The sequence below is a fragment of the Myotis yumanensis genome, unplaced genomic scaffold (assembly GCF_028538775.1).
Source record: "Myotis yumanensis isolate MYYU_CA2020_CCGP unplaced genomic scaffold, mMyoYum1.0.hap1 SCAF_15, whole genome shotgun sequence".
Taxonomy (NCBI): domain Eukaryota; kingdom Metazoa; phylum Chordata; class Mammalia; order Chiroptera; family Vespertilionidae; genus Myotis; species Myotis yumanensis.
In genome coordinates, this window is record NW_027223766.1 from 29,307,455 (window position 1) to 29,330,709 (window position 23,255).

A 23,255-nucleotide genomic window follows, 5' to 3' on the forward strand; every position below is an offset into this window, starting at 1 on the left:
GCAGAAATAAATGACATAGAGACCAAAAAATCAATACAGAAAATCAATGAAACCAAGAGCTGGTTCTTTGAAAGGATAAACAAGATTGACAAACCTCTAGCCAGACTCACCAAGAAGCAAAGAGAGAGGACCCAAATAAACAAAATTAGAAATGATAGAGGCGAAATAACAACAGACCCTACAGAAATACAAATGATTGTTAAAAAATACTATGGACAACTCTACTCCAACAAACTGGACAACCTGGAGGAAATGGACATATTCCTAGAAAAATACAACATTCCAAAACTCAATCAGGAAGAATCTAAAAATCTCAATAGGCCAATAACTATGGAAGAAATTGAAGCAGTCATCAAAAAGCTTCCAGCAAACAAAAGCCCAGGACCAGACGGCTTCACAGGGGAGTTTTACCAAACATTCAAGGAAGAACTAAAACCTATCCTCCTCAGACTACTACAAAAAATTCAAGAGGAAGGAACACTTCCAAGCTCATTCTATGAAGCCAGCATCACCCTAATACCAAAACCAGGTAAAGACAACACAATGAAAGAGAATTACAGGCCAATATCCCTCATGAACATAGATGCCCAAATCCTCAACAAAATCTTAGCAAATCGGATCCAGCAGTACATCAGAAAGATCATACACCATGACCAAGTAGGATTTATCCCAGGGATGCAAGGATGGTACAATATCCACAAATCAATAAACGTGATACATCACATAAACAAATTGAAAGAAAAAAACCACATAGTCATATCAATTGATGCAGAAAAAGCATTCGACAAAATCCAACACCCATTTTTGATAAAAACTCTCAGAAAGGTGGGAATAGAAGGATCATACCTCAACATAATAAAAGCCATATATGACAAACCCACAGCCAACATCATACTCAATGGACAAAAACTAACACCATTTCCCCTAAGAACAGGAACAAGACAGGGATGCCCACTCTCGCCACTCCTGTTTGACATAGTACTGGAAGTATTAGCCATTGCAATTAGACAAGTAAAAGAAATAAAAGGCATCAAAATAGAAGTAAAACTGTCCTTATTTGCAGATGACATGATATTATACATACAAAACCCAAAAGACTCCATCAAAAAACTATTAGACTTAATAAATGAATTTGGCAATGTAGCAGGATACAAAATTAATGCCAAGAAATCTGTGGCATTTCTATACAACAATAGTGAACTTACAGAAAGAGAGACTAAAAAAACAATCCCATTTACCATCGCACCAAAAAAATTAAGATACCTAGGAATAAACTTAACTAAAGAGGTAAAAGACCTCTACTCAGAAAACTACAGGACATTGAAAAAAGAGATAGAGGAAGACATAAACAGATGGAAGAACATACGATGATCTTGGATTGGTAGAATCAACATCATTAAAATGTCCATACTACCCAAAGCAATCTATAAATTCAACGCACTTCCCATTAAAATACCAACGGCATATTTCACAGGTCTAGAATGAACACTCCAAAAATTCATCTGGAATAAAAAAAGACCCCAAATAGCTGCAGCGATCCTGAGAAAGAACAAAGTAGGTGGGATCTCAATACCAGATATCAAGCTGTACTACAAAGCCACTGTTCTCAAAACTGCCTGGTACTGGCACAAGAACAGACATATAGATCAATGAAATAGAACAGAGAGCCCAGAAATCGACCTGAACCAATATGCTCAATTAATATTTGACAAAGGAGGCAAGAACATACAATGGAGTCAAGATAGTCTCTTCAATAAATGGTGTTGGGAAAATTGGACAGATACATGCAAAAAAAGGAACTAGACCACCAACTTACACCATACACAAAAATAAACTCCAAATGGATAAAGGACTTAAATGTACAACGGGAAACCATAAACATACTAGAAGAATCCAAAGGCAACAAAATCTCAGACATATGCCGAAGCAATTTCTTCACCAATACAGCTCCTAGGGCATTGGAAACTAAAGAGAAAATAAACAACTGGGACTACATCAAAATAAAAAGTTTCTGCACAGCAAAAGAAACCATCAACAAAACAACAAGAAAGCCCACTGCATGGGAGAACATATTTGCCAATGTTATCACCGATAAGGGTTTAATCTCCAACATTTATAGGGAACTCATACAACTTAACAAAAGGAAGATAAACAATCCAATCAAAAAATGGGCAAAGGACCTAAATAGACGCCTTTCAAAAGATGACATTCAGAAAGCCAAGAGACATATGAAAACATGCTCAAAGTCACTAATCATCTGAGAGATGCAAATCAAAACAACAATGAGGTACCATCTTACACCTGTCAGAATGGCTATCATCAACAAATCCACAAACGACAAGTGCTGGAGAGGATGTGGAGAAAAAGGAACACTTGTGCACTGCTGGTGGGAATGCAGACTGGTGCAGCCACTACAGAAGACAGTATGGAGTTTCCTCAAAAAACTAAAAATGGAGCTCCCATTTGACCCCGTGATCCCACTTCTAGGAATATATCCCAAGAAACCAGAAACACCAATCAGAAAGGATCTATGCACCCATATGTTCATAGCAGCACAATTCACCATAGCTAAGATCTGGAAACAGCCTAAGTGCCCATCAGTAGATGAATGGATTAGAAAACTTTGGTACATCTACACGATGGAATACTATGCTGCTGTAAAAAAGAAGGAACTCTTACCATTTGCAACAGCATGGATGGAACTGGAGAGCATTATGTTAAGTGAAATAAGCCAGTCAATGAAGGAAAAATACCACATGATCTCACTCATTTATGGATAATAAAGACCATTATAAACTTATGAACAAAAATAGATACAGAGGCAGAGCTGCCTTGAACAGACTGTCAAACTACAACGGGAAGGCCAGGGAGGGTTGGGGGGCAGGAGGGGAGGGTAAGAGATCAACCGAAGGACTTGTATGCATGCATATAAACATAACTAATGGACATAAGACACTGGGTGTAGGGGAGGCCAGGGGATTGTCAAGGGCGGGGGAAAAAAGGAGACATATGTAATACTCTTTGTAATACTTTAAGCAATAAAACAATTTTAAAAAAGAAAAAGAAAAAGAAAAAAAAGCAAGAAAAAAAAATATGCCTTGATCACCCTCCTCTGCAATGATTATCATCTCTAACTCTGTTGTCCGCAGTGTCTCTACAAGTTATGAGAAGATCTCTGTATTGAACCACAAGCTCATTAGAGAGGAATAGCAACCCAGCACCGGAGGGCCCACTTCTGACCAGTTTCCCACATTGTAGGCTGTTTGTCACCTCATGGATTCACAGTTGTTATCCTGGGTATATGGCCTGTGTCCCACTTTTGTCATTGAGCCTTCTTGTCCTGCTGGGGTTTCTGAGGCAGCCATCTTCCATTATTCTAGAAGCATAGCCTCCTTTTCTAAGTATCCTTCTTAGCTATAATGCCTGACAGCACCTTCAACACTCCCCAGCAGTAGATTTTCAGTAATTTCTTTTCCATGTCTCAATGTTTATATTTATTGAATTATGAACATATGAATTTATTGAACTATATTGTATATATTTTGTAAATTTTAAAATAAAATGTTATACAAGGATATATGAGACATGAGATACATGTAATATATTTGCCCTTCCCCACCTTGGCACCCACTCCTTTGAGGTACCCATACCTTTATGAAATTAATGTTGCCTCTGGACAAATAGAAGTGAACAAAGGACTCTTGCCTTGAGCAAGCCCAGAAATGCTATTTAAAAATTTACATTCTTTTCATTATTTTGCAGATGGTTTATCTTAACAGTTTTGGAAATCTTGAACCAGGAAAGTGACTGTAAAGTCCCTGATACACAGAAGGTCAAAAGTGTGGTCTTGAAACTCGGAGAGATACAAGTAATCACAGAAGGCAGTCTTTGAAATAAAGGTCCTCCTCCTGTTCCCAGCAGCCAAATCAGTGTCTAGCATCGAGGTGGGGTGCAGGGATTGATTATAGAACTAGTGATGCAGCATTGAGAAGGCCCCTGCAGGGAATATGCAGGGTGGCAGAGCCCCTCATGCCACTGCTGAGTCACCTTTTGGCTTCAAAACATAAATCCCACCTTTCCTTCAGCTTTGCAACATTTCCGCTGAGTTCTGAAAAGGAAAAGAAGGCAAGGGAATATGACAATTATAAGTAGGCTATCATAGTTCTAAGGAGACAGTATTGTTTCAGAAAAAGTGTAAGAATATATGTACATGGTATCATTTGGTTATTCTATCTGGAAGAGTCGCTTCTCTCTCCTATATAGGAAAAAATGTGATTTTTGTGTTCTCTTTCCAAACACATAACATTTAAAAATAAATGCTATCATGACTTTAAGACAACTTGCAAAATACATGACCATTTCTCTCCAGCTTTTAGTTTTTTCCTTACTGATAAACAGAATGGCTGTCTTTAATATAATGTGGTTTTAGGTCATGAATTCTACTTTGTACACATGCTGGATAGAATATAGTTTGAGCTCCTCAAGAGGAAGAAGTTTCTCTTATTTCACTTTGTGTCACTCATAGCAAGTACTGTAATGCTGTACCTATAATAGACACTCCATGATTATGAGCTGAGCAAATGAAAAATGGTAGCACCCACCTAAAATAAGGTTTGTTTAAAGAAATTCTTGTAAAGTAAGTTGATGTATATGTATGAAAAAGAATTTAATATTCACAGTTTTTACTTCCTGCACCAAAATTTCACACTTGCAGAGGAATAAACAATTTTTTGTTTTTATTGGAGTATTTTATAACATGCTATACTATTCATTTTCTCAAAACAACCTATACTAATGGATTTTTTTCCCCTTTCTCAAAGTAAAAGAAAATTATATGAGCAAGCAAAAAATTTCTGGAAATGGTAGAAATGGAATGTGTGAACTGTAGAATGACCCTTGAGAGACAGAGGTAGAGACAGAAATAGAGAATGTGTGTGTTTTGTGGGGGAGATGCCTACTTGGCTTGTGTCATCCACTTCCCTAGCCACAATCTCATTGGTCCATGAGCAGGCATGTTACCTAAGCACGAATTTTAGGAATTCTGTTTGAGATCCTAGGTGGAAATGTTCCCTCTCTTCCCCTGGACATTATTATGGGCCATGTGAGGCCTAAAGTTCCTATTCCACCACAGGCTTAAGGATGAAGCCAACCAAAGAAAGAGCTGATACCTAAAGGAGCTATATGAGAGAGAGACCCAACAGAACTACCAAGAATGAGTCTCCTGGATTTCAAATATGGGGGTCAAGTTGTTTAGGTTGATTTTCTGTTTCTTGACCCCAAAGCATTCAAAGATTTCCAGATAGGGGTTTTGGTTTCATAGATGTATATCTTCGTCAATACTCACCAAATGGTGCATTTCATTGTACATAAGTTTTATCTCTTAAAGAACCATAAACAAATAAGTGAATACAAACTAGTAAATTGTATGTTAAAGCTTTTAATTTTTTTATTGATTGTAGAGAGAGAGGAAGGGAGAGGGATAGAGAGAAACACTGAGGAGAGAAAAACGTCATAAATTAGCTGTCTCCTGCATGCCCCCCACTGGGGATCGAGCCTGCAACCCGGGCATGTGCCCTGACCAGGAATCGAACCAGTGACCTCTTGGTTCAGGGGTTGACACTCAACTACTGAGCCACACTGGCTGGGCTGTATGTTAATGGTTTTAGAAGTATATTATTGTCTGCAATTTACTTCAAATGCCTAAAAAAGAAAAAATAATAAGATGACCTGATGAGTGAATAGAAGAAGGGCTATAAGGATATCTATATACTAGAGCAAGCATGGTAATACGATAATTGTGGAATCTAATTGGCAGATGACTGATCACTATAAAATCCTTTAAACTTTTCATAGTAAAATGTTGGAGGAAAAAGCACGAGTTCACTCTTATTCCTTGTATATGGATATCCTTAAATACTTTGTGATAACTTTTGGCTCTGATAATATGGCATCAGGATAAATGTTCTTTATCATGGCAGCCAAAGTCTATTCATCCTCTTTCATGATGGCTTAGGTTATATCTATTGTTATGTTTGATGGTTGGATTCTACAAGCCAGTCATTATAAGATAAAAATCTAACAAATGTGAAGGAAAATGAGTCATGGGTATGCATTAGATTATTGTCTTAACACCTCAGATCTAAACTTTGTTATGTCAGTTCTCAAGAAGAAAATAGAGGAGCATTTGAGATATTCCTCCCCGGAATATGTCAGTTAGACTCAAATCAACTCTTATTTTTAAAAAAGAAGAAAGTAGTACATTAAGTAGGAGCTTTGGTAAAGGTCTATTTTATTTTATTGTAATACTTTTTTAGAGAGAGAGAAACATGAGTTTGTTGTTCCACCTAGCCATGCATTCATTGGTTGATTCTTGTATGTGCCCTTACTGGGAATCAGAACCACAACCTTGCCATATTGGAATGACGCTCTAACCAACTGAGCTACCCAGCCAAGGATGACAAAGTTAGATTTCATCAACCTTATTATTGCTTAACTAAAGATGATACAAGGGGCCGAAACCGGTTTGGCTCAGTGGATAGAGCGTCGGCCTGTGGACTGAAGGGTCCCGGGTTCGATTCCGGTCAAGGGCATGTACCTGGGTTGCAGGCACATCCCCAGTAGGAGATGTGCAGGAGGCAGCTGATCGATGTTTCTAACTCTCTATCTCTCTCCCTTCCTCTCTGTAAAAAATCAATAAAAATATATTAAAAAAAAAAAAAAAGATGATACAAGGGGCACTTTATACCTCAATGTAAAACAGCCATATATCACCACAAGGAATAAACACTTGCTTTTTTTCAGGGAATATATTCTGTGAAAGTCACTTTTGTTAATGGAAAAGTTAAAAAGTAAGGGTAAGTAGAATTAAAAAGAAATACATTCAATGAAGACAGGATCTAAGTTTACTCCATTCTCCTTCCTCCTGTGGAAGAGGAAAGGAATTGGGAAGCAAAACAGAATTTCTACAATTCAAGAAATTCATGCTATTCTGGACTCAATATATGTGCCTGAAAATAGTGTGCAAAATTTATAAATAGAATTACTTTTTTAAATATGTTTTTATTAAGGTTTAGATAGAGAAGAAGATAGAGGGAGAGAGAGATAGAAACATCAATGGGCTGTACACACAGCCTACTGGGGATTAAGCCCACCCAGAGCAATGTTTCAGCCTAGATATTTTTCTGTTCTACCTTCTGATTCACTAATTCTCTTTTTAGCTATGTCTAATCCATTATTAAAATTTATCCATTGAAGACTGAGAATCGAACTGGGGACTCCCAGGAACCTCTTGGTCCATGGATGGACACTCAATCCACTGAGCCACAACAACTGGGCGAGAATTGCACTTTAAATAGCAAATTAACCCAAGATTTTCAATAGAAATACATACTAATTTTTTTTAACACGGAAAAAAATGATCCTTTCTTAATATATTTGCTTTATAAATTTGTCCTTTCATATATTGGTTGTTCTTAGACCAGCCCATAATTGTGTATATATCTCTACACTACCTTCTTCCAAATTCTCCTTGCTTTTTCTGCCAAGATGCCACTCATAGTGTATTCTTCCAGAATTTCACAAGTTGTTAGAAAATGGCCAAACTTCACAGATAATAAAAATGCAGCAACTAACCTAAGCCTAATGAAACTAGGACAGCATGAAATGAGACTTTCTTAATGAAAGAATGTACATCAGAATGTTAATTTGTTTACCTTACCTTAAATCAAGATCAGAGTACCTAGTGAGCATTCTGGGCTAAAACTGGCCCTTCTGAATCCTGCCTGATCTGTCACAAAACACACGGTTCAGTTCTCTGTAGCTGTAATACATGGTAATTTTGCCACCCAACGGAGAGCCCCACAGACCTGGATGAACTAAATAAGGCCAACACCTCAATTGGTGTTGGGCCATGGCTTGGAATCTCTGGGCAAATATCAGAACCAGAATGTGTAGGTCCTAATATTGTGGAAGGATATGCTAAATCTTACTTTAACATAAAAAAAAATGATCCTTTCTTTAATATATTTGCAGCAGGATTGAAACAAATAAACAAGCACACAAAAAAACAGCAATAATAGAACCACAAGCAGCAGCTGAGGCTTAAGAGTGGCAAGCTTTGAGCCTTTCCCGATGACAGTAGCTGCTAACTACCTCCTCCTCTGCAGCTGCCATGGGCTTCCCCGAGCTGGGGGCTCTGGCATTTGTCCCCTCTTGCCACACCCTAGCACAAGCTGAGGGTCTGAAAACTGTACATAGGAAACACTATCTTGTCCCACACTCCCGGTGTGTTTTCTCTCTTCATCTCACTTCTCCTATCCAACCTAAAAAATATTTTCAAATCCACAAGGGAAAAAAAAAAAAATGACTCTCTGCAGACCTGAGTAGTTGATATTCTCTCTGAACTCTTCCAGGATGGCACCATCCCAGACAGCCCTGATGAAAATAGCTCCTATTGCCCCTCTAGCAGTGCCACTGGGAACAGCTGCTTGCAAGCATGCTGTCTGACCCACTAAGCCCTCTGTCCCCACCCTGTCTCCAATGTTGTTCTCCAAGTACCTAATAACCCACGAAAACAATCACTGACATAGGCTTCCAAGTTTGGTTAAGGCTGATAAATAGTGGAACAAGGATCTCAGATATGGAGCCCTGCCCTCCTTGGTAGATAATGAGAGGAATAAAGAAAAGTGTGATGACTTTACATAAGAATAAGTGCATACGGGTAGAAACAGTCATTTATTGAGCACTTACTGTCTTCCATTTGCATGATGCTTTTTGCAAGAGACAAAGCACTTTCACATGCTCTCTCTCCAGCTAACAAGAATCCACTGTGGGCTTGCTCTGTGCCAGAACTGTGTTCTCTGGCCTCAGTTGCAATTTGTGAAGCAGAATAGATAGTCACAGGAGCAGGTATGTATGTTGGAAAAGCCTCTAGTTCAAAGGCAATTCAACACAGACTTCTCTGCATTGACTCCAAATACAGTGACTATCCATTTTCTAAAGCGCCCCTGCCCCCCCCCCCCCCCGCTTTAATCTGAATAGGCAGTAATTTCCCGACTCCAGGATAGACATTCTCTCCTGTTTAGAAGAATAAAGGTGTATTCCTTCCATTTGGATTCTCAGATTTCAGTGATAGCTCTGGGCAGTAGCTTTCCAGCTATTTCCTGCTATTTCTAGGCAGTTACAGTGTGTGGTAGAGCTGAGCTTCCATATTAAAAGTCACCAGTAGGGGCTGCCCCCTAAGACATTCTCTATGCCAGCAGTTCTCAACCTGTGGGTTGCGACCCCTTTGGTGGTCGAACGACCCTTTCACAGGGGTCGCCTAAGACCATCCTGCATATCAGATATTTACATTACGATTCATAACAGTAGCAACATTACAGTTATGAAGTAGCAACAAAAATAATTTTATGGTTGGGTCACAACATGAGGAACTGTATTTAAAGGGCCAGAAGGTTAAGAACCACTGCTCTATGCCAACCTAAAGCTCCTAAGTTCAAAGTGCAGTAAAATGAACTGTTTCTCTTTCTTTCTATTCTGTATGCTCTAAATTCCGCATCTTAGATTTATTTTGTTGTAACTTGGTCTTTGGTTCAATGAGTTGGCTTTTACCTTTTATCTGCATACTGCATTAACACATGCAAAGCAAACTCCGAAAAGCAACTCAACATTTATTGAATGAGTTTCTATGAAAAAGGCACTAGCATGGCTGTAAGAGTCTGGAAAGGCAGTCTGTTATAACAAAAAATCTAACCATCTGAAGGAACTGCAATTTCCTACAACTTAGCTAAAACTCATTGCTTAGTAAATTGCTTTTAGGGAACCAGCTCTAGTGATTGGATGAGATTGTGGCAGTTAGCATATTTAGACTAGATAGCTCTGCAATAACTGAAATGCTTGAAACATTTTCTCTTAATTAAGCATTCCTCATTACATTCTTAATATTCTTTCCCACTTCACAGCTGGCAAAATAGTGAACTGCAATTTATCTTCCCATTATAATGATTACAAAATGAGAAGGAATATATAGATCAATTAAGTTTTCAAAACCACGTGACAAGGAAGACCTGGCTAATAGTGAGTAAAGTGACCATTCTATCTTGTCAAAACATAAACCCTTCTAGGAATAAATTCTATTTTTCCCAACAGAATGGAAAAAAACATTTTCCTACTTGTTTGCAAGAGTTGTCACAGTAGAATCTGATAGTTGTATAATTCTGTTTTACATCTGTCTTGCCATTACATTTGTAACCCTTTAAATCACTAGTTGAGGACACCATTAAATTGCAGTCCAGCATGCTGCTGATAAGCAGGGACTCCCAGCTCTATCACTTTCTGGCTGAATAACCTATGGCTAGTTAGTTTAAATGCTCCATTCCTCAGTTTTCTTATCTGTAAAATGATGGTAATAAAAGTTGCTAGAAGAATTAAAGATAGATAGATAGATAGATAGATACACAGTTAGAAGAGTCCTTGGCAGGTAATAAATGCCATATAAGTTATAGTTATTATCATGCTTACCATTAGCACAAAAAGAACAGTGATATTGTTGGGCTTCTTTATCTAACTGCTCTATTATAAATCACTTTCTTGTCAAATATCTTCAAGACTAGCTTATAGAATAAACATGAGGTGGATTTTGGATGTCATAATTAGAATCTTATGATTGCATGGGCAAATTTCCAGAGAAAATATTTCTACATAAAATATAAAAAAAACTAATGATTTGAAAAGTCATAGTATAAAATCCCACTAATACGAAGGACTTATATATGGTTCTCTTCAAATTAAGAATGTTCTGAGAAGGTTTTCTTGACTATTTGTGGTAACTTTTCTTTGTTTTGTATCAAGAATAATACTGTAAAAATATATATGTAAAATGTCAGTCCCTTCTGGTGTGGTAATAATGCATTACTGCATTAATGATAAATATCACTGCATTCTTTGGCCAATCAAAAAAGAAAGCAAAATGGTTATTTAACAAGTTTAAATATTTTAGCGTTCATTACTCTAATGTGTTATCCAAATGCATTTTTGTAATAGTTTTATTGAGATATAATTCACATACCACACACTCCATCAATTTAATGTGATATTTCGATGGTTTTAAGTATATCCACAGTTATGTAAATCATCACCTCAATCAAGTTTAGAACACTTTCACCATTCCAAAAAGAAATTCTATTACCCATCAGCAATCACTCTCCATCACCCTCCTACTGCCACAGGCAACCACTTTTTATCTCTAAAGATTCACCTGATCTGAAAGTTTCATATAAATGGTATGTGTCCTTTTGTGTCTAACTCCTTTCACTTAGCATAATGTTTTCAAGGGCCTCCATGTTGTAGCATTATATCAGCACTTTTTTTATTGTCAAACTAGAGGCCTGCACGAATTCATGCACAGGTGGGGGATTATGGGCAGGGCCGGCTGGGGGGAGGGGCTATGGGCAGTTGGCCTGCAGGCCCCGCCCCCTGGTCAAACTCCTGGTAGAGGGGACAATTTGCATATTACCCTTTTATTATATAGGACTAGTGGCCTGGTGCACGAAATTTGTGCGGTGGGTGGGGGTGTCCCTCAGCCCAGCCTGCACCCTCTCCAATCTGGAATCCTTTGGGGGATGTCCAACTGCCGGTTTAGGCCTGATTCCTAAACCAGCAGTCGGACATCTCTCTCGCAATCTGGGACCACTGGCTCCTAACCGCTCACCTGCCTGCAGGCCTGCTCACCCCCAACTGCCCTCCCCTCCTAGCCTGATCGCCCTAACTGTCTCTGCCTCAGACCTGCCACCATGACTTTGTCCAGAAGGACATCCAGAATGTCTCCCAGAAGGTCTCCCGGTCTAATTAGCATATTACCTTTTATTAGTATAGAAGGTATTCCATTGAGTAGATATACCACACATTGTTTATCCATTCATCAATTGATGGACATTTGAGTTATTTATATGATTGGCTATTATGTACAACCAGAGGCCTGGTGCACAGGGTGGGGTCTCTTGGCCTCGCCTGCATCCTCTTGCAATCTGGGACCCCTCGGGGGATGTTCGAATAGCTGGGTTTGTCCCGATCCCTGCAGGCCCGATCCAAACAGGAGGGGCCCAATCCCTGCAGGCCCAATCTCCACAGGCCCCATCCCTGCAGGCCCAATCCAGACAGGAGAGAGCCCAGTCCTGTGCATTGAGCATCTGTCCCCTGGCGGTCAGTGCACGTCATAGCGACCAGTCAAATGGTCATTCGGTCACTTAGGCTTTTATATATATAGATGCTGCTGTGAAAATTTGTTTACAAATTTGTTTACAAATTTGTTTACAAATTTGTTTGAAAATTTGTTTACAAATTTTCACAAGGGGAAGCATGAAGAGATTAGGAAAAGAAGCCCTCAGTCAGGCTGGGAAAGGAAGCAGGAAATGTTTTTAAGTCTGTTACTTGATTTCATGTCCTCAGGCAACCACCTGCTCTATCCAAAGGGTCAGGAGTGTGGACAGTCCTCATTTCACCTCTGGAGCTTATAATAATCATAACAACTAATCAGTGTATTGATTTATTTCGCTATGTTCCTTTCCATGTTATATTCCATTGGATCCAATACCACAAACCTTATATGGGAGGATATCATTATTCCAATTCTTCAGGTAAGAGCACTAAGACTCAGAATGCCTAATTGACTTGTCCCCCAGAAAGGTAGTTAAAAATAATATGTACATACATACATAAATATTAAATAAATAAAACTCACAGAGCTGGGCCTGAAAGCCAACCTTTTATTGACTTCAGAGAGAGAGAAAGAGAAACATTGATGTGAAAAACATTGATCAGTTGCCTCCCACATGTGCCCGACCAGGGATCGAACCCACAAATTGGGCATGTGCTCTGACTAGGAATCAAATCCACCACCTTCTCTTGTAGAGAATGATGCTCCAACTGAGCCACACTGGCCAGGGAGGAAACCAATTGTTGTATTTCAAATCCCAATCCTTAGTTTCCTCTTTCCTTATCATCTTCATTTACCTCATCTTTGGTGACGCAGAAAGTAATGAATAAGCAAAAAGGCAAAGAAGAATTTGTGTATGTGTGAAGCAATTAGAGGTCGGAAAGCTGCACATCACAAAGTCCCCACAATCAGACTGTGAGAGAGCAGCTAGGGGCGTAACACCAAGTGTGACAGCAAGGATGGCTGCATGCCCACTCCTTTATAAGGCAAGAAGCCAGGGCCAAAGGCCACTTAAATCCCTAAATTCTGGATTTCAGAGAGGAAGGGAGAGGGAGAGATAAAAACATCAATGATGACAGAGAATCATTGATCGGCTGCCTCCTGCATGCCCCACACTGGGATTGAGCCTGAAACCCAGGCATGTGCCCTGACCAGGAACTGAACTGTGACCTCCTGGTTCATAGGTCCACGCTCAACCACTGAGCCATGCCAGCTGGGCTGGATATTATATTAACTGTATTTACAGTAGTATATTTAATTACACACACTAGTCATTCAAATATTTATTGAGTAATTATTATGTTCCAGGCACAGTGCTAAGATGAGATTTTAAAAAGCAATGACTATAGGCCTGGTCAGGTGGCTCAGTTGGTTGGAATGTTATCCCATACACCAAAAGGTTGCAGAGCAATTCCAGGTCAGGGCACATACCTAGGTTGAGGTTCCATGCTCAGTCAGGGAGCATACAGGAGGCAACCTATGGATGTTTCTCTCTCACATTGATGTCTCTCTCTCTCTACCCACTTCCTCTTGCTCTAAAAAAAATCAATGAAAACATATCTTCAGGTGAGAATTTTTGAAAAAGCAATGACTATAAATAGCTAACATTTACTAAGCCTTTTATATATAGCATCTCATTTAATCCCCACAAAATTCTTGCAAAAGGAATGGAAATTGAGGCATGGAGAAGTGAAGTACATTGTCCCAAAGTCACTAGTAAAAGGCAGAGGCCGAATAAGAGCCTAGGCAGCCTGTTTCTATACCTGCGATCTTCACCACCACCCAGTCCTCTGTGCCAGACCTTGTTTGGCTGGAAGTCACATATGGTGACACACAGAGACTAATAATACTAATTAATTCCAGCAACCATTTGTTGAATGTTCATTAATACTTGGAGCCCAGGGGCAAATTCTCACAAGTCCAAGAAGTACTTATCTTCATTACCATTTCAGAGGAGGAAAGAGTTTCAAAGAAGTAAATTAACTTGTCCACGGTTGCAGAGCTATAATAGTTAATGCAGTTCTGGTACTTACTACATATATACCAGGCACTGTTCTAAGCACTAATTTATCTAATCCCCCAAACAGCACTGTGAGGTAGGTTCCATTATTACCCATCATTCTTAGTTAAGAAACTGGTCCAGGATCCCACTCTAGTAAGTGGCAAACCCAGGACTCACACTGGCTTAAAGTCATTATCAAAACAAAATGCTGTCTCTTGGCTAAGAAGTAGCAGAGCAGAAATTCAAACCCAGTCTAACTCTTGAGTGAGAGAGAACCCTCTATCTTCTTACCAACATGCTAAGCATGGCCCTCCTACCTGCTGTAGTATGGAGGGGTCCTAGGGAGGATGGGAGTAAAGAGTTCTGGGGACCCTCCAGAAAGGAGCATTTAAGCTGCATTTTGAAGGTCAAAGTAAGTATTGGATGAAGGCAGGCACCATGCAATTTATCATTTTCTTTTCTTTCTTTCTTTTTTTGCAATTTATTATTTTAAAGGAAATTATATGTATCCAATTGAGGACTTTAAAAAGACTATGTAGTTTCAGATTGAATTATAAAATATTTACTGTGTTTTAATTTTTCAAGGAGAAATATTCTTGATGAAGGGAAACCAGGTTTTGTTCACTTCAATTTGGCTATGCATTAAAAAATCATCAAGGAATAGAAATGGGCAGTTTTTGTAACGTTAAACTCATTTCTGACTTCCAATATTTACTTCCTCAATCTAAGTGCTGCAAGCAGGGTGATTTCCAAACCTTAGGAATCTCTGCAAGATTTTCTCTCCTTCAAATCTGAAACCCAGCATTTAGAAAACCATAAGGAGCCTGGAGATTCAAATCAAGAACTAGAAGGAACCAGTGTGCGCGTCGTTCCCCCGGGGCTAGAGACCGGCAGGCAACTTGTGGCTCAAACGCTGCAGAACCAGGGTTTTTCCCTAGCAAACTGATTTATGACCCCAAGAAGGGCAGCTGCAAAACCGGTCAGACCATAAGTGCAATTCTCAAGCATGCATCCAAGAAGAAGGTCCAGGATGAGATGGGAATGGTAAGGTGGGGTTAGTTCTGGGGGGAAACGGACTGTCCTGGGTGAGACCCTTCAAATCCTAATTCTTGCAGCAGCCAGGCCAATGGACTCAGCAGCCCAAAATGTGCGCGCTGGGGGAGTTGACTCCGCAGCAGGGCAGCGGGACAAGGTGCCTCCACGCCCCCTTGCGGACCTATATGACGGCTGAGGAGGACTTGCCTACTTCAGGATAGGTACAGTGTCTCAAAAATGTTCTCAGTTTAACCCTCACACCACCTTTCAAGAGAGTCGCCGTGATCAGCTAGCTCCATTTTACAGACGAAATGCTGAGGCTCGGGGAAATGAAGCAAGACTTGCCAGCAAAAAAAGAAAGCCTTAAATGAAGACGATCATTGGACTGGTTCCTGAAGAGATGGGGGCTGGGGCCGCTGGGGGGCCCCCACACTGACCCCTCTGGCTCTCTGGGCGGATTTGGAACCAGCTGTCAACCCGGAGGCCTGGCAGCGCCCAGGTGGCTGGGAAGAGGGAGCGCGCGCACTGGGCAACAGCGCGTCTGAGGGCGCAGGGCGCACCACCCGCTCGCCTGCGTCCGCCTCTGGAACCGGGCACCGGTGCCGCAGGGCGCCACGCGGGACGACCCACGCGCCCGCAGCCGCGCCGGAGCCCCACGCGAGTCACAAGCCACGAGCCACGGCGCGTGCGCGCGGGACTGCTGCGGGCACAGGTTGGCACTGCCCCCGCGAGCCCACCGGCACTGCCCCACGCCTTACCGTAGTTGCTCCCCGGTGACCAGGACCTCAGCCATGCGCTCCAGCTCCCTCTGCTGCGCCCCGCCACTCCCGCTGGGGCTGCTGTCGCTGCCACCGCTGCCCGCGCTGCCGCCCTCCATGCTCGGGGCCGTGTCGCTACCACTGTCTTCGCTGGCCGCCGGGTTTGGGTGTTAAATCAGTCTGCCCTCACCGAGGCCTCGCCCGCCATATTTGTTAGGGGCAATGCCGTTGCTCACGCGCGATTGGCTGGGAAGGGAATCCCTGTGGGCAGGCTGAGGTGCTAGGCAAGTCTGTTCCTGGAACTCCAGCTTGGGGGCGTGGCCGGAGCCCCGCGTGGTCGGGGGGCGTGGCCGAGGGAGGAAAATATAAACATCTAGGTGGGGCACCGCTGATGCGTTTTGTGCGCTGGTGAAGGTTGGATTAGGTGAGCTTGTGCTGTGGGACCCTGAGGACAGGCTGGGAGGTTACTGAACAAGTGTGAAGGTATTTTGACTATACTTTCCATGCCCCAAATTGCTAAAAAGTAAAAAAAAAAAAATAACAGTATAGCTAAATAGCGAACGATAAAGAATCTACAGGTCACTGCAGGGCATGGAGAAATAAAGTATTTTTTCGCCCTAATCTCCTTTATCAAAGACAATTTACTTATCTTATGTTGTAATCAATAAAGAACGCTGGCCTAAGAATCAGATAGATCTGGGATCCAGCTCCACGCCTACAAATAATTCTCAGTTTCCTCTTTTACAAAATAAAAACAATTGTGGGTACCACTTGTTGAGAGGTGCTCCATTAAAGATGCTTCAGGTAATTGTTACCTTCCTTAATTAATGCAAAAGAAGCCATAAAACGGATATTGTCCTCATTTTATATCAGGAAGCAGGCTCAGAGAAATCAAGAAACTTGTCCAAGGCTAGTAGCTAAGTGCAGGAAGAATCAAGCCCAGGACATTCTGGCTTCAAAGTTGTGTGCTTAAAAGATTGCCTCTTAGTCCTAGCTGGTTTGCCTCAGTGGATAGAGAGTAGGCCTGCGGATTGAAGTGTCCCAGCTTCGATTCCGGTCAAGGGCATATGCCTGGGTTGCAGGCTCTATCCCCATTGTGGAGCGTGCAGGAGGCAACCGATCAATGATTCTCTCTCATCATTGATGTTTCTATCTTCCCTTCCTTCCTCTTCCTCTATGAAATCAATTAAAAAAAATTTTTTTAAAAAAGATTGCCTCTTAAAATAGGGATATAATGGTATTGTCAACCTTTCAGGGAATAGGGAAGGAACTTTCACTAATGCCAAGCGTCCTATTTTCATGTCTCATGCAGGGTCAGAGCCTGGTCTACAGGTAAACCGGAGTAACGGTAATGGCAGCAGTCATTGTAGTAAAAGACTATCTGTGTATTGAAGGTTTGTGCAGTTTGTTACAGTGTTTGAATAAATACAAATCTCTGCACCCTTACAACAAATAAATGTGACACTATTTTTTTAAATTAGCAATATCTTGCAAAACATGATCTCTCAATTGCCTATATATAGAAGTCTACAGGATAAAAATGAAAATGAGAGGGCTGCTAAAAATCAACTGCTTTTCTTTGTATATTTTATATCAGTTCTGCTATTCAAGAGTATTTATACTCTTGTGTTGAAAGCTTACTGCTTTTATTGTTTGGTTTTGTTATTGGCATTTTGTTTTTAAAGATCACTAAAGCCTTTTCCAACATGCTGCAAGATCACTACTTAAATTAACTTAAAATTTGCAACAATTCATTGAACATTTATTCTGTGCTTTACATGGTGCTGAGCACTTTGTTTATATTATTTAATTTGTTCTCACAAAAAGCCTGAGAGTTAGGTATTCATAGTGTCAATTTACAAAGGAAAGGCTTCGGCATAGAAAGATGAACTAGTTTGCCCAAATATCACACCTAAAAAGTTGCACAGCCCTCAAACCCTACTTCTGTAGATTCCCATCCTCAACCACACTACAGAAGAAGAACAATTGTCCAGTTGCCTCCTGAATTCAACAATGAATATTAGGCAACTCTTTTGCCAAAAGAAATTATCTACATTTCTTAACTTTTTAAATAGTCCAATGCAAACATGTAGACAAAGTGAGAAAAAGTTCCCAGTGAATGTGATTCTAAGACCCTCATTCTGCATCAAATAAAGTCATTTAACAAAGTAGAGATCCCAGAGTTAATGAGTATAACAGCTGGTTTTTGCTTATGTTTTAATCCCGAAAAATAGAATATCAAGAGTTTGCATGGGCTTCACACTCACACATGCAGTTTCTCTTCTGATCTCGTCATTACTAACTTAGCAGCCTTATGTTAGTTACTTAACTTCCCTGGGCCTCAATTTCCTATCAATAAAGCAGGATAAAAAAATTCCTACCTTTTGGGATGTTATGTGGCTTAAATTAAATAACATTATGTAAAGTTTTCATGTATACTAAACGTGTTCGATAGCTGTTCTCTTTATGATGCTAGACAAAACCCTTTTTCTCAAGTTACCTCTAATTAATTTTTTAATTATTGGTCCTTCAAAATGAAGAAAAGAGAAGACCTGGCCCCACTAAATCTCTATTTAATTTAATGATTTTAAGCTTTTTGAAATTGCAGAATGAAAAGGCATTGAATTGGTACACATGTCTAAGTATTCATTGTTCAAGCAACACGTTGTTTTATCCAAAAGCTCTGCCTCCCATTGTAAATCATATCACTATCATGAATATCTTTGATTTTTTTTCTCCCTTTTAAATCTACTCGTGTTTTCATTTGAATTCGGGCATCTTTCTTTATTTGAAAAATAAAAATAAAAAATGTCTTGTAAAATGCTTTCTTGATTAATAGTTTCTGAGAAAAAGTTTTTGATAAAAAAACTCACCATAAAAGTTTATGATAAAAATAAACTATTATTTTTTTAAAAGCACATTAACAGAAGGGAAAGCAATTCAAGTCAGGAAAATACCTGATTACTCCAGTGAGAGGGAGAGAGCAGAACTTATTTTACGCGTTTGCAAAGTTTGTGTGTGTGTGTGTGTGTGTGTGTGTGTGTGTGGATGGGAAATGAGGAAGCGGTTGCTGATATTGTTTTAACCTTTCTTTTTGACATATGAGACACACCATGCTCCATTGGGTTAGAAAACAGACTCTTTTTTCTGACTTAGTAAAAGATGAGTGAACTGACTGCTGAAGACATGTGAGAAGCAATGCAGGACCGTGGGCTCTGGAACAGCTGGTCCCAGAATGAACTATGATCATAGGTATTGACAGACAAGAGAAGGACACTGACAGGACAATTGATCCAATGTGAAGATCTTAGAGGGACTGAAAATTCAAAGACAGCCTGGTTTGATTCCTGGCTCCATTGGGGCGAGTTCATTATCTTCTCTGAGTTTTTTTGTCCTCCTTTGTAAAGTCAAGACTATACCACCGCTCTAGCCAGTTTGGCTCAGTGGCTAGAGCGTCAGCCTGCAGACTGAAGGGTCCCAGGTTCAATTCCGGTCAAGGGCACATGCCCTGGGTTGTGGGCTTGATCCCTGGTGGCGGACGTGCAGGAGGCAGCTGATCAATGACTCTCTCTCTCTCATCATTAATGTTTCTCTCTCTTTCTCTCTCCTCCCTTCCTCTCTGAAATCAATAAAAATATATTTTTTTAAAAAGAGACTATACCACCAATCCCATGGGGTTGCTGAGATTATTAAGTACAACTTAATGAATGCACTTGTTACAGATAGAAACTATTAAATGTATGCCTTCTCTTCCAGCTCACCTGACTTATCTGCTTTATGCCTTCTGGCTGTTCTGTGCTCTGGAACCAGCGCTTCTCAAACTTTGGTGGGGCGGGACCAGGAGTTGTGTGTGTGTGTGTGTGTGTGTGTGTGTGTATTCAATCCATTAAAGACTGATACTAGCAAAATAAAAATGAAATTTTAAAATCACACACACACGCACACACACAATAAAAAACAAATAAAATAAAATAACACACAAAACTGCCCTGGCTGATGTGGTTCAGTTGGATGGAGTGTTAGCCCATACATTGAAGGGTCTTGGGTTCAATTCCCGGCCAGGGCACATGCCTGGGTTTCAGGTTGGATCCCAGGTCAGGACACATACAAGATTCAACCAATGATGACTGCATAACAAACCAATGTTTTCCCCTCTCTTCTTCTTTTCCTGTCTCTCTCTAATAATTAATAAATTTCTAAAAAATAACAAACAAAACAATGATAGGGGAACTTTGCCCATTTCCTCTTTGTTCTGCTGGCTGGTCAAATAAGGCATATTAACAGGAGAAAATCACAAGGACTTCACATTAAAATTCACCAGAAAGTGAAGCATAATGAGGTGTATCTGTCATTCTGAACTAAAGAGGGGGACGATAGGGGTCTAGGACTTCAAAAGGAAGTCAATTTAAAAGGAGATGAGTAAAGAGTTAAAGTTTAGTAAACAAATGTTTGTTGGGTCATCTTGAAACAATGGGACACAGAGAAGACTTTGATAAAAGGCTTTGCTAGGTTCCTCCCTGTTTATCACACACTAGTTCAGGTTAAGCTATAGTTATCTATGATGATATCTCCCTTCATTAAGGAGGTCCTCATCCTTTATCTAAATTCTTTTTGGGGGAAGATCAAAGGTTCTTTCTGAGTATTTTGTTTCTTAAAAGTAATCAGCTTAAAATAATATCTGAAAGAGGCATATTTTTGGATGATACACTCTACTGCCCCTCAGAAACAATCTAGGAAATCACAAATATCTGGAAATACAACTCACTCCTAAACAATTCAGGGGGAAAAAGTAATTACAAACAGAATTAGGAGATATTTCAAATGGGTGATAATTAAAGATAATGTTTCAAAATTTGTGGGATACCACTAAAACAGAGATTAGAGGAAGATTTATAGTTTAAACTGTTTATATTAGAAAAGAAGAAAGGCCTAAAATCAACAATTAAGAAAAAAACTAGAAAAAAAAGTAAAGCAAACCCAAAGTACATAGCAGTTCATATTTAATAAATATTCCTTCTTTTTCTAAGAAAACTTTTTGGGGTGATGAGTGTAATGCTGATGTTGGCTCTCAGTTCTTGAGTGTAGCAAAGAAAGAATTCAGAGCCAATAACTCTAAAACAAGAAGAAGTTTACTTAGCATACAAAGCAAAAATACACCGGAAGAGAAGAGTCAAGTGGACTGCTCAGAAAGAAAGTCTCAGAGGCAGAAGTGAGACAGCTGGCCTATGTGGCCTCAGGAATCAAGTTACAGAGGCCAAAGAAGAGACCTTGGAGCCAGGTTCAGGGGGTTTAGCCAGAGACAAGTTGGAGCTGCCCACTGCTCCCCTGGTTTTAAGTCTAGTAGGAACTTTAGAGCTTAGGAGAAAGAAGGCAGGGGGCATGCTTCAGGGAGAGCATGTGCAGTGTCTGTTGTCTTAGGGTTTTTATCAGTTTTCTAAAGGCTGGAATTTTAGGGAAGCCTCGGGGTAGGATCTCAATAGAATATTCATCAGCTTTACAGGTGTGTCCTTTAATACGCTGATTCACCAAAATGAGTGTATTGAGTCAGGGTGTGGTCTCTACTGATTGGTTGGTGTTAGTTGTTGGTAAATGCATCTGGTCCTGAGGTCAACCACAGCATCGCTTCATCCGGTTTTGCTGCTTTTCTGGGCCTGGATCTGAAACACGCGGCCTAGATATTATTTGTAGTTTGAGCAAAACTCTGTGCCTGGGGTCAACAGATAAAGGCTTTGTTCCTAAGATTATTTAATGCTGATCAGAACCTCATTGTGCTGAGGGCTTGATGCTTAAGGGAGTGACCCTGCAAGGGTGAAGAAGGCAGGTGAGTAGGGTGCTGCCTGAGGCCAGTTTGAATAAGCTACCTGTCTGTTTCCCCATTCCACCTGCCAAGGAATTTTCCTGGCTTCTCACTATCCTGCCTCAATGAGAATGTTCTGCATTTGTCAAATCATTAAATTATACCCTTTAAATAGGTGCAGTTTATTTTACTTAATTTATATCTCAATCAGATTATTTTAAAAACAGAAGAGCCTTGAGGCAGAAGTGTAGCCTTTGAATTTAGAGAATGTGGGGGAGGGGTTATAATAGAGATTGTGTAATGGGGCGACCCGTGGAGATGACCACCAGGGACTCAGATCAAGATTTAGGAGGCTTTATTAAGCTGGCCAGCGACTACAGTTATAGCACCCTGCCGAAGCAAAGGCTGAACTGCAGTACCGACTACAGGAGTTACATTTTATTATTAAATTCTGTGCAGGCCCAGAGAAAAATATGTCTTTCAAATTCTGGGCCCCCAATATGGAGGAAACTCTCTTTATTTATACTTTTTCCAGTCCTTTGTCTCCCAAATTTGGAATGAGACTTCCAGGCCTTCTGAGAAAGAAGGCCTGCGTGCTAGAAAGGGGCCATGAGACCATATCTCAAGGCCTAGCAACTGTCTGGGTGTCAGCACTGACAATTCTGTCTGGGGCATAGTTTACGGCCTCTCTGGAATGGGAGTAGTCTTATTTTCCTTATTATTTAAGACAGAAGCCATACTATCAGGGTTAAAATTTCAAACAGCAGTTTTTATATAAGATGGATACTTCAATTGTATAAGGTTTTAAGGGCCTTAGTAAGGACTTTTCTTTTTACTCTAAAGATTGGAATTCTCTGGGGGATTTTGAACAAAGATTGTCATGATCTGACTTATACTATTGTAGGGATTGGATGAGATAATATATATAGGGTACGCAGTTCAGTAAATATTTAACAGGGGTCCTCAAACTACGGCCCGCGGGCCACATGCAAATACAAATATTGTATTTGTTCCCGTTTTGTTTTTTTACTTCAAAATAAGATAATGTGCAGTGTGCATAGGAATTTGTTCATAGTTTTTTTTTTTTTTAAACTATAGTCCGGCCCTCCAATGGTCTGAGGGACAGTGAACTGGCCCCCTGTTTAAAAGTTTGAGGACCCCTGAATAGATATTCCTTCGCTTTTCTAGGGCAGTGTTTCTGTGAAACAAAACAATACCACCATCTAGTGGAGAAAATTCTGCTTGTTTTATAAGCAATGCCTTTGAGGCTTATTTAACAAAGGAAGTTAGAATTTATTTCCCATAGAATTAAATAAATCTTGTAAATCAGAACTTCTTTATCCAGAGTGATTTATGTAAACATAAAGTAATATCGTTTTCAAGATGCTACTTTATTCTATTTTTCCCCCCACCTCAAATGTTGGTAAACCTTCATTTTCAGCCCAGTGTTCA

General features: G+C 40.2%; 1 protein-coding gene across 1 annotated transcript in view; it reads right to left on the minus strand.

The window, feature by feature from the left end:
• Window positions 1–16,277, minus strand: part of DEPTOR (DEP domain containing MTOR interacting protein) — a 127,420-nt gene extending 111,143 nt beyond the window's left edge. Inside the window, exon 1 of the mRNA XM_070392688.1 lies at window positions 16,007–16,277. Coding sequence (XP_070248789.1) covers window positions 16,007–16,125 — 119 coding nt within the window. The 5' untranslated portion in view covers window positions 16,126–16,277. The remainder of the gene's footprint in view (window positions 1–16,006) is intronic.
• Window positions 16,278–23,255: the final 6,978 nt, after the last annotated feature.